The sequence below is a fragment of the Drosophila melanogaster genome, chromosome 3L (assembly GCF_000001215.4).
Source record: "Drosophila melanogaster chromosome 3L".
NCBI lineage: Eukaryota > Metazoa > Arthropoda > Insecta > Diptera > Drosophilidae > Drosophila > Drosophila melanogaster.
Genome location: NT_037436.4, coordinates 11,752,555 through 11,764,835, shown reverse-complemented (window position 1 = coordinate 11,764,835; position 12,281 = coordinate 11,752,555). Strand labels below are relative to the sequence as shown.

Below are 12,281 nucleotides of genomic sequence, written 5' to 3'. Positions count from 1 at the left end.
ATATTTTTTGTTCGACCAGGTCTTAGCCATGACTCCCCGACAGGTGATTTATTTCTGTCCGCACTCCATAAAGCCCAGTAGTTCTCACTGCAAAGCGTAATCCCTGCCGCAGTTTTAGGGGCCCATACAAAAAACAGTCCGGATTCCCTAAATGGAACCTGTAGTGGAAAGCAAATATACAAAAAAGTAGATATTTTTATTATTTCTTAATTTGGTTTAAGTGCAGAGATATTTTTTTTTATATTATAAATGCAAATGGATTATAAATGCAAATTACGAATATCTTAAATTAAAGATTTTATATTGTGCTCCAGATTGGTAGAACGCCACTGTGCTGTTGTGGTGGACACGCCACTCCAAGTGCCTGGACCAGCCAGGCGTATTAATCATTAGCCTGACCTCGACCCTTTGGAACCAGCCCCTGAATACCCCCATCGCCCCACCATCGCGATAGAGAAAACAAGTTGATGGGGCTGTCAGCTTATGTGCTGCGCTGGGCACAAATGAGAAAACTGCCAACGGCTAAACATAAAAATAAATAAATAAATTTGATTGCGAATGCGGTTTCTTGTCTGGTTCTGGTCATGGATTTCGGACCCGGGTGCGGGTGCTCACCATTAATCTGTCGCTGGGATTTGGCCGAAAGGCAAATCGAGGGCTTTGATTTTTTCGTACTTCGGCTTCCGATTGCTCTTGTCATCATTGTGGCTGCTTTTTGCGTCTTGGGATTGTCTCAGCTGTCACTCGTTAGGGTTTCTTGTCAACACCCGTCCTCTAAGCCATGTCCTAGGCTCCATTCTAACCACAGTCCGCCACATTCACGGTTTGTCATCACAATCGCCATGGCAGCGCAATCTCATGATTTGGCACTTTCGCAGCTTAAGGAAATGGGCATCATGAGTGGCAGAGTGAAGGGTTTTGTTAACACACCATAAAAGCTATTTGTGTAGTTCAAAATGGAAAAAGGTTGTGGTTGCGTCTTTTCGAATTGTTTAAATTACTAATTTTAAAGTAAACTTATTATTAAAATTTATTCGGAATATCTTTAAGTTGTAGCGTAGCGAACCCGTTTGATTTTCATTTAATGTTGAATTTAAGTGCAAGGAACCATTGTAAAATGATCCTGTAGACACATCATGGAAAACCCATAAAAGGACTAAATGCAGCAGAAAATGACTTCAAAAATACACGCAAGCATGTTCCGCACAAAAGAGCTAAGCGAAAGCGATGGCCAAAACAATGCGGCCATCTCCTTGCTGCTTCGAAAAAAAACGACCGCTTCATGCCACAGAAATTACTCATACGCCGTGGAGCACGACTGCACTTACCCATAGTGACGTGTTTCTGTTCGAGGTGCTGTTGTTGTTGTTTTCGTTGCTGCTGTCGCTGTTGGCAGCTCGGTTCCGTTTTCAGCAGACAAATAGACATGCCCCCTGCAGACGTGAGTCAGACGCGGACGGAGACTAACGGACACGGACGCGGATGCGGACGGACACGGACGGACACTGGAGGCCAGCGACGACCGGACGGCCGGACGGCCGGACAGCGGGTGAAAAGCGGTTGGCAAACATGCATTCACCAAGAAAAACGCTTATAGTGAGGCAATGTTATAGATTTAAAAATCAATTCTGAATTTAAGCTATGAGCACAAAAGAACAAAATGTAATACTTTTACTAACCTTGCTGAGAAAGGTTGTCCTTTTTATGTTTTCTAGCTTTTACAAATGAATTTGTTACTTGGTAATCTTTTCTCTTTGTGTATGCGGGTGGAGAAAAATGCGAAATCCGTTCGCATTTGATGGCTGGTGTTGGCGAAGTGTTGCCAACATAAAACACTTCGCCGCCATAACGTAATTTCTTTTGTTTATAACGTCCTGCAGTTAATACATTTGCATTGTGTGTGTGCGGGTGTGTGTGTGTGTTGCTGAGGTGTCGGCGAATGCTCCCCGCGCGATTTCAGCCCCAGGACAACACAACAAAGGGTATCCCCTCGAAACACCCCCTTTCGACCATTGTTGCCACCGCTCTTAACGCCCTCACTGCCAATGTTTTCCGTATTTTTCGTATTTACTGAAAGCCAAAGTGAGCGTTTTTTGTGTGCTTTTACCGCGCTGTCTCCAAAATGGTTCAGGTGTGGAGCAAACAGGATTTAATGTCATGCATTGTGCACAAATATTTATAAAGTCGCTGAACGAAGTTGTGGAACTTAGTAAAATGTAGCGTGCAATGAATGCTATGGGTTAAATATTAAGTTGATTCCTATAACGAATAAGTACAAAATTATATCTACAAATAGTACGACTAATGCTGTCAAAGGACTCTACTTCGAAAGCTACTATCTAAAAGAATTCAATCTCGAACATTTCTTTGTTCACGAATTTCTCAATCAAAGTTAATGACAAATCGCCATTAACAATGACTTTTTGTGTGGCCAAAAAGTAATGGATCTGACAGCGAACACCAACTTCGGCCTAGAAAACCTTCCATTCATATTATCATTACTTCCAAATCCTTTTGTTTAGCCATTCTAGAAAGGCGCCATAGAATATGGTAAATAGTAGGACGCACTCGGGCATCAAAATCTAACAAAAGATTGTATATCCAGAAAGTAGAAAAATAAAAATCCCCACGAATGTGGGCTCCAAAGCGATTTGACGATGAAACCCCACAGGGCCATTAATTGTATGTCGCCTAATTTTTCTTCACAGTTACGTCGTGTTGGCCATTTTGGTCATAGTTTAAGCTGTTGTTACTGTTATTGTTCCTCCTGGAACTGTTGGCCATGTTTCCAGGGAGCCGGAGCCCGGCAAAGCGGCTTTTGTTGCGTTTCAGCCTTCTTTGTGTTGAATTGCTAGTGCTGGTAATTTATGCGGCTTCGCATTCCCGCCACTCACCCACTCTCCCACATTTTCCACCATTTCACTGTGGAACAACGGAGCGTTGGAAAAAACTCCATTCGGCCAAGTCAAAATTATTCGCTTTGATTTGTATTTTCCGATTTCCGAATTTGTAAATTAGAGGGCAATCAAAGCGTAAACTTTTATTTCGCTTCGCACGAAAATTGGTCGTTGCTAACTGGCAAAATGTATCCTCTAATGTCCTTTCGAAAGCGATTTTCTCAACTGCCCAGAAAATTGGTTGCCATGGCGGCCAGGACAATAACACAAACAAAAAAAAAAAATGAGAGAAAAAAGGAAAATAGCAGCCATGGAAATACATGTTCCTGTATTTCGTATACACCTCCTTTTATGTGCACACATTTGTGTGCAAGTGTGAATATTAGGTCACTGACGTGTGTGTGAATTTTTCCTGAATAGCTGGATTTCCTCGCTTGGGTATTTTATTAATTGCAGTTTTCCTTGCCCAACATTTTGTTGCTTGTCTTCGATTGTTTGCTGTTTCGTGAAAAGTTTAGATACACATCGTATCACAGAAAGTTTTGCAAAGTACTTTTTGTTTCGCTCAGTTTAATATGTTTTCTTTTACATTCTGGCTGTTTTCAAATATAGTTATAACTTATACGTTGAATTTGACAATATATAAGGGGCACATACAAAATATGTTCCATGTAAATTTCTAGAGATATTGTGCACTAGACTCTTTACTTTGAAATTAAACTTTTCCATGTCTGTTCCATTCGTCTAACACAAAATCAAGATGTTATGCTTGAGCATTGGAATTTATAGAAATTAAATTCATCATGGGACCTGGCTGTACACAAAGCCACCCGTGGGGAGATGCCAGGCACAGAAAAAAGTGCCTCACAAAGGAGGACAAAGTGAAAAGCTATAATCAGATTTAATTAAACACGAAATTGGAGCGTTGGCTGGATGTCAGGCACGCCAGAATGTGTGTGACACGGTCACTGGCCAAGTCCTCCGATTTGAGTGCGGATCCCAGTTTCATTCCAATATGAAAGTATAAGAGTGTTAGTGGAGTGCATGGATGTGTCCCAGTGTTGCATTTTCTTTCTTTTTTTTTTGCAGTCTGCCTCTGATTTCTCATTATTATTTCGCTTTATGTGGAGCAGCTGGCGACGATTTCTAAGTGTGATAAACTTGCAAGCGAATCCCCATGGCGTTTTGCCGTTTTCCATTCCCCAGCGGATAAGGAACAAAGTGGAGCAGCTGGGCAGTACTGGGGAATCAACGCCAGCTCCTTATTACATTTTAACACCAGCCCATACGTCTTTTATTTTTTTTCTTTTGCATGTGGGTGGCATCTGCATGGGTCGACAATGTATTCATGGCCTGCGCTGCCATGATAAACCCATCCACGCTGCGTATGCGTAATATTTCACTTTACATGCACTTTTTAGTGCAGGCCACTGCTTCTGCACTCCCAGTGGCAAAATTTATGCATTGAATGCCTCGATTTATGAGATGTCTTAACGCTTCCAAATATTGACCCAATCCAGTGGGCACTGCGATGGGGGATTAAGATGAAAGAGGGAATGTAAATATAATCAGATTATAAGATCTCTTACTTCAAAATCATTGTTTATGCTCAAGAAAAGAATATAGTTTGGATATATACATATTTAAGGCAGCATGTTTTTCTTTGGCTTCCTTAAATGAAAGTATCAAAGCAGTGGAAAATTAATTTCCACGACCATTATCCAATATCATTCGTTGGCCGCAAGCTGTTGCCAATTGCTTTGGCAATTTTGTTAGACACCAAATACACACACATTTTTTTCTTACCAAATGCACTTTTTGTTTGCAGAGTGAAATTGGAACACTGGCCGAAACCCGTTAATCTCCGATGAGGCGACACATTCGGGTGAAGGAAAATTCATAAATGAAAGCTTCTAATTGCCGGAGAATGACAAACGCGACAAGAAATCATCGCGAGCGAACAAAAGCGAAGCCAACTTTTTAGGCACCCCGACGGCAGCAGTAGCGAAAGCCACGAAAATTGAGCCACCGAAGCTTCGGCGATGCTGTTGATGCCCACATCCTGTGGGCCGGGTCCACCCAACGACCACGGCCCCATGTCCTTGCCCACTTCCTCCCCCTCCTGCTCCAAACGCGCCCGCATACCCACGCGAGCGGCAGATGATGATGAGCCGTTGCGGCGGTCAGGGACCCTAACCCAAAGGCAAAGTTCGGGGTCGGGCATTCCCCAATGGCTGCTAATCCTCATCGGACTCCTCGCCATTCTCGCCCAGACACCAGGCAGCCAGGTGGCCGCCGAGAAGAGTAAACACTGTGAGTACACCGTTTTCAAATATTTATGAGACAATAGATTTATGGTTTCTTAATTGCTAACCTGTTTTGAAAAATATGCACAGGATATTTGATATGAGATAGTCCAAAAATTAAGCTTTCAAAACAACTTCATTATATAATTTTTCCACAAAGTAGATACAAAATTGTAACACTCTTTATCTCTCTAACTTGTTAAATGGTTTATCTTGTACTATTTCTTAAGCTATCATATATTAATATCCTTAACAAGTTCCAAGTGTTTTCCATGTTTTCTTTTTTGTTTATCACCAATATGTCCTATTCAAATACAAAAAAATATATATCCTGGCATTGGCATTTCCGAACTTTATGAGAGCATATGTACAAAGAGAACATTATCCACCGTCCATAAACTTTGCTCGTCTTGTACAATGAAATCTGTGAACAGCTTAGTTTTATGTTTTTGTGCGATTTCCTTTGCTCGACAATAAAAATTTGTTTGAGCAAATGTAATAAAAGTGCATTTAAATGTTGCCGAACGGAAGAAAAAATCCGAAAAGAAATGTAAATCCTCGAACTATAAACATATAAAAACCACGCACTCACGCAAATGTATATAAATTCATATATGTGGGGGTGCGATAACATTGTGTGGCACGGCTATTGTGGTAATTCATTCACTTTCCGCATATATTGTTTATGCGGCAAATAAACAGAAAATAAATACACATTTTTACGATGCAATGTCAACGTGAAACACTGAAGTGTTTACATGTGTACAAAAGCACGTGCGAAGGCACATACATATTTGGGCCAATCGTTTTTATGTGCATCTTGAATTGTATAAAGAATTTTTGCTTGGTAAAATTTGATCTGCAACTAAATTAGAAATTGAGAAATTACACAGATACAAATAGCTACTTCTTAGATTTCAAACCAACACAAGTTGTTTGCGTCATTAGCTATTCTATTTCTATTTCCATCAAACATAATGAGCTGAAAGTTATAAAATATTGTCCGTCTCGTCAGGAAAGTAATTTGTGCCTAACAAGCCTGGCTACGGTGTATATATGGTTTCCCCGATACGGCTAAACAGAGAATGGTGACCGCGATTGCCGACCCATGAAATGGAATTACTCGGGCGAAGCGACTCCATGTGCCTCTTACCTCCTACGCCAGTTTGCGTTGCGGCGACTAACGTTGTTGGCTCAAATTATTTCCGTATTTTAGCATTAAATAATAATTAAAATTTGAAGTAAAACAACTTACATGCCAGCAATTGGGGGCGCCGCCTCCATCTTTTTGCGCTACGCGGAGTCGCAGTCGTAGTTGCTGCAAAAGTTTGCCAGTCGAGGGCGCTGAAAAAGTTCGTTGCATACTTATTTGGGCCCGTTTCCGGTTTGCTGCTGACGCGGCTGCTGCCACTTGCACAGCATTTCCCCGCACTTTCCCCTACGCGATTGCAACGCAGCCTAATTGCAGCCTTCGCAGGAATATATAGGGTGACAAGTGTCGATGCTAACTAGCATTTGCTTGTCTGCACATTCAACAAACTCTAGCTTGGGGATCATAATCATGGACGAGGTAGAAATATATAGTATTTACTTAAAATGCTAGAAAGATTACTTTATTTTTAAAAAGAAGCTTAGAAAGGAATGCAAGCCTAGAATATTTTATTTAATAACCTGTTTAGTGGCCCCATCAAACTTTACACCGCGTGCCACTGTGCAACGCTCCTAGTTCGTTTTTCCTGCTCATTTCCGGGCGACGCTTAGCTGCACTCGCTGTTGCTTCAGTTCCTGCTCCTCGTCCTGCTTCTTGTTTCCCTCCAGATCCTGCGCCTGCTGCTCCTTATTTGCTGTGGTCACACACCCCGACTCCAAGTGAAACTCAAACGCAGACACAAACGCGAACCGCAAGTGCCGCCTCCCACAGGCATCCCTTCGCTGTCCCCAGCAGACTTGTGGCCCACGTGGCGTGTACTTAATTTCCCATGCTCATCGCCGTTAACTTTTTTACCGGCCACATACTTACTGCCTGATTCCCTCGCTCCCTCCAGCTGGCTGCCAACTCCTTTTAGCCCCCTACTTATTACGCTGTCGAGCAGCAGCATTGAAGACTTTTCAACTCGTTCAACAAAATTTTGCACAAAAGTTTCATAATTAATTTCATGTTAAGTGGCAATGCGAGTGGTGGGCGTGGCTATGCCCTGCCAGCCCATATTTCCATTTAGCCCCATTCTACTACTGCTGGATTTTAGCATCTTTCCATTCTCGCCCAAAATACAAAAAAATAAAGCATCCTGGTCTGGTGTCTTTAATTTGAATTGTCATTTCCTTTCTTCGGCTCTCGAAGCAGCCACTTTGGTGTCGTCTGCCAGGCATCCGGTTGGTGGCCACGCCCAGCTACTCCCACATCCTTCAGCCTCCCCCTTATCCCCACGTCCACCCTTTCTCCCCCTTAACTTACCACTGAATGCGGTCGCACGTTCAACTTGATTAGCGTAACTTATAATGAGTCGCACGGGCAGGATAGTCAGTTGGGGGACAAACTTGTTTGGCTCTCACTCAAATTCCATTCTGGCAAAACACTTGCAAACGCTTACTTTCGCAAGTAAATGTGTACTCAGGCATATAGATATTTGCCTACACACATATATACATATAGATAAATGTGTATAAAGGATGTTTTTTTTTTTGCAGGGGGGTTTTCACAGGCATTTCCAAGTGGTTTGCATAATTACATTGTGTGAGCTCTTCATGGTGTATCTACCAAAAACTTTGCAACTGTCAACGAACCGGAACTCTGGCCTCCATTTGCAATTATGTGCGTAATATTTGCACGTAATTATATCACCATATATGTAGTTACAAGTATATCACTTTTGATAATTGGATTGCTCTCAATTTAGTCAAATTGGGCATGCGTTCATTGATCGGGCTTGATGCGTAGGAAAATCATAGTGTTCTGCTATTTAATACATTTTGTGAGCACTTTAATTAAATTCATTTACTAATTGGTTAGCTGAAATAAACTTATTCAAGCTCATTTCTATACAAATATTGTAAATGTTGTTAAATAATAGCATGGTTTATAAAACAAAATGTCTGGTTGTACTCCACCAAGAATTTTCTTTTCTTTAATGTTAAAAATGGCTGAAATACGTATAGATTTTGACAAGGGATACTGTCATGCGTTTTTGTTCATCATGCCGAATCCCTCATCATTTCTCGTATCCAATTGTGCGATTCTTGCAATAATGCGAACATTATACAATTTTGAAAATATGTCACGTTGCCCGTGATCCAATCCCAGCTCCACAAAATGTTCCCCCGAATCCAACTCAAACAGTAGCTGATGGCCAACTGCCAATAAATTTGTGAGAAAAACAACTGTCGACGGCGAGCAGGACGAAGAAGTGGCATAAAACTTTTGCTCTTTGTGTGGCATAAATATGAATGAACGGATTTGGACTTGAGGCTTGGGAGCAGGAGCTTTCTAATGGGAGTGGGAATGGCAGTGGGACCAACTGGTCCACTGCGGCATGAACGCTCCAACCCGTCGCCTACATACAAATATTCCAAAATGAGTTTCGACCGAGAAGAAGGAGTCCAATGCGGTCTTCCCACGTCGGTGCTTGAATTCACAAAGGCAAAAGGGCTAAGGGATATGGGGGGGCGGTTGAGGGGATAAAAGGGGCAAGGAGCAAGGACTTTCCATGGGCAATAAATTTTAATTTTCCCCAAATCCTTGCGCATACGAAATGAGATTTGTAACAAGCCGCAGCAATCATCTGGCGGCGCTTTCCTTTCACTGTCTAAAAAACTTCCCTAAGTGAGGAAATGATTGTCTGGCAGATCTTGATTAATTGTGAGTGGCATTATTTGACTTAAACGTCCTAAATGCTTAACCCCCTTTATGCCAGATTTAAAATCTACGGACTTACTTTAATAGCTAAAAAAAAAGCTAGCATCTTGCTTAAAGCGCTGTACTATTGATATTGAATAACTTACTTTAGATTTGAAAAATGGCATTATTATGTGCCACCTTTGACCAGCTTGTTTTCCATCCGCAGCTTCACTAATAATAATAATAAATCTTGGCCGAGTGGCGATGACTCAGCTGTTCAGCGATCCTTGGAGAAATGGGACAGGTCACAGTCAAATGCGCAGATAAATGTTTATGGAAGATAAATTGCAGCCAGCGGATAGAAATCAGGCAACGCATAATAAATTCCATTTGTTGTAGTTCGCAACTGGGAGCGAAATTTTCGAATGTCGAAGTTTGCGAGGGAGCGATGCCAAATCGAGTATTGATGCGTTGGCATCCCGCGGCATGGTGTCATTGCCAAAAAGGCCCAATCCCCTCCCGATTTCATTTTCCAATTGGAGCATTGAAACATTGGAGCAATCTGGAGCATTGGAGCATTTTAGCACCGAACCCCCAAAAATAGCGAACAATGAATTCGTTCGCTGCGAATTGGTTTTGTGAAATTATCCACGAACGTGGGCGGATCATTTATCAATATTTCCGCTCTGCTGCTGGAATCGGTAGTAGGTAATCGCTTATTATGCGAAATCGGTCGATAAATGCAATACATACATATATGCATACTAGTATGTACATATGTGCCAGTCAGTGAGTGCGGACTCGTGTTCCACCAAACCGATTTCCAAATTTAATTTATGTATTACTACCAAAAAAAAAAAATACAAAAAATAAGGGTAGCGCAATACACATTCTGTCAATTGCGGGAATTGGGTTTGACAAATTGAATTTGGGGAATTGGCAAACTTTTGACCCTATTTTAATTGGCTTTAAAAGGCTTACTTTTTGTCAACCAATCAGTGTTTATTTGCTTCTTTCATGTTGGGGCAAATAAACTCTAAATGATTTCAAAGTTATAAATGCGGAAGAAATGTTTTATTAAATTGTATTATTTTTAAGGAATTTATTACAGAAAAATTTTGTATGCTTGAGCAAATTTCGCATTGCAATGGCTTACAAGATTTTGATTACAGAAAATCTGATCAACCAGTTTCGCCTTCTAATTTGGAAACCTTAAAGCCCCATCCACAATCCTTGAGTGCTGCATTGATGGATTCCGAATCCTGCCGGAGCGAAGAACGAGGAAAAGTGTATGAAACGGGCAACAAAGGGGCATAAAATGAATCCCTTTTGTAATCAAATGCACAGAAAATTGTATTCTATTCAAGCAAAAACCACTACGAGTCCCAAACCTCTTTCGTGTCGTCATCATGGGCATTGTATCGTCGGTAGTTTCTCGGCCAGGGATAAACTTATATATATATATGTATATATAAATATATATGTGTCTGAGTGTATATATATACATATCTGTGTCCTGTGTCCTGTATCCTTAGCCAAGTTAGTGTGCGCGTGATCCACTTAGGCGTTGCACGGCGAATCCACGGGCCGCCCAAAAAACAAAGCGGCGAAATTATCTTCCGTAGCCAAGATTCCGGTGGGCGGTGGTGAGCGGTGGGCGTGGCCGGTGGCTGAAGGAAAAATATTACAAGAAGCGCCTAGACAATAGCACCGAACTAAGTAAACAACAATAATAAAAAACAAGAAAAAATTAAATGAAATAGAATAAAATAATAAAAAAAAATAATAGAGAAAAGACGCAGCACCAACAATGGCGTAATAAACTAACGGTAGGGCTAAGCTCGCTGGGAAAACTATGCAAAAACTTTTCGCTTTGTTTCGCAGCAGCAGCAAAAATGGAATTAATAAGAGGAAAAATGATTTTCGTTAAATATATATGTATGTATATGTTTAAGCCTCCGCCTCGTAGGCCAGTTAAGACCAGCCAAAGTCCGGCCCACAAGGGCAGTGCGAAATTTAATTAAGAATTTTGCGAGTGGGCTAAAATAAACAAACAAAGGGCCCGCAGGCGTTTTTCACCGTACATCCATCCGGATATCCGGAGGGGCTCATCTGGGCTTACCTTCTCGTTCCGGAAATGATCTGCTCTGCGGTAGATTGAGCAGCCCTTCGATGGCTGCATAACAAGTTGATAGCTCCTTGACAAGTTCTTAATGAAAAGTTGAAAAGCGCGCATAATTAAACTGCTTTTTGCCAGCGCAACTGGCAAAGTTTACTCAATCAGAAAAAAACTTAGGCAATCCTGGTGAAAAATGGGCAAAAATGATCGATTGACTGCAAAGATAGTTTTGTTCCAAGAAATGGATTCTTTTCTATCAGAAATAAATGGACATCATTGGGAAATGTTCTTTTTGAAAATGAAATTAAATTTTTCAATTTTTTTCTTATTAATTTCAATAAATATTTATGTATTAAGCTTTAATAACAAAAGTAGATCATTAAAGTCATGATATAAGCAAAAAGTTTTTGTTCGCGATTGAATCTTTGAAGTAGCAAAACTAAATGTTTAACGAGAGTCATTTGCCAAAACTTTTCAGTTTTACCATCGATTTTAATAAAATTTCACTTCAAAAGTCAGAGCTATCGGAGCTGAACTGTGCCGCAGGACAAAAGAGAAAAAAAAAGAAGGTGAAATATAAATTCCGAAACTTTTGACTATTCAAACATTTTGACAAGCGACAATTCGCTTGATTATTGCAATGGGAATGGAAGGAAAAGGACGAGCGACAGGCAGACTTGGGTGAATCTTATCGTCTGGCCCATTTGGGGCATGTCCTTTTTGCCAGCTCGTGTTGGTGGATGGTCCGCCCCCATCGGTTGCTCCATAGTTCCTTCATTAGTTTGGCACTTCATCTTGGCTGCACGCTCGAGTGCCTCTGGTCTGAGGTTGCCACATTCTGAGAAGTGACAAAAGTTTAATGATGCGTTTAAGTTGCACGTGGCATGCCCCTTGGCATCCACCGCGTGCCCCCGATTTGATGAGCTGTACGCATTGCAATGTTTGTTTTTCCCACCGGGAGCAGGAGAATTGGAAATATTGCAGCTGTCAGCTTGAAATTGATTTCCATCACCAGCTATCCAGACAAATGATGGTGTAGATAATGGGGCACTTCACATGGGGTATTCCATAGCACAAAGACCCAATTTTCCACATCCACATTCCACATTGTGGGCATAAACATG

General features: G+C 41.3%; 1 protein-coding gene across 3 annotated transcripts in view; it reads left to right on the top strand.

Annotated features, from left to right (window-relative positions):
* Nucleotides 1–12,281, top strand: part of loaf (lost and found) — a 32,594-nt gene that overhangs the window by 1,347 nt on the left and 18,966 nt on the right. For all 3 annotated transcript variants that reach the window (NM_001104119.2, NM_001382185.1, NM_001104117.2), the window contains exon 2: nt 4,726–5,210. In NM_001104119.2, the coding sequence (NP_001097589.2) occupies nt 4,940–5,210 (271 nt within the window). In that variant the 5' untranslated portion in view covers nt 4,726–4,939. The remainder of the gene's footprint in view (nt 1–4,725; nt 5,211–12,281) is intronic.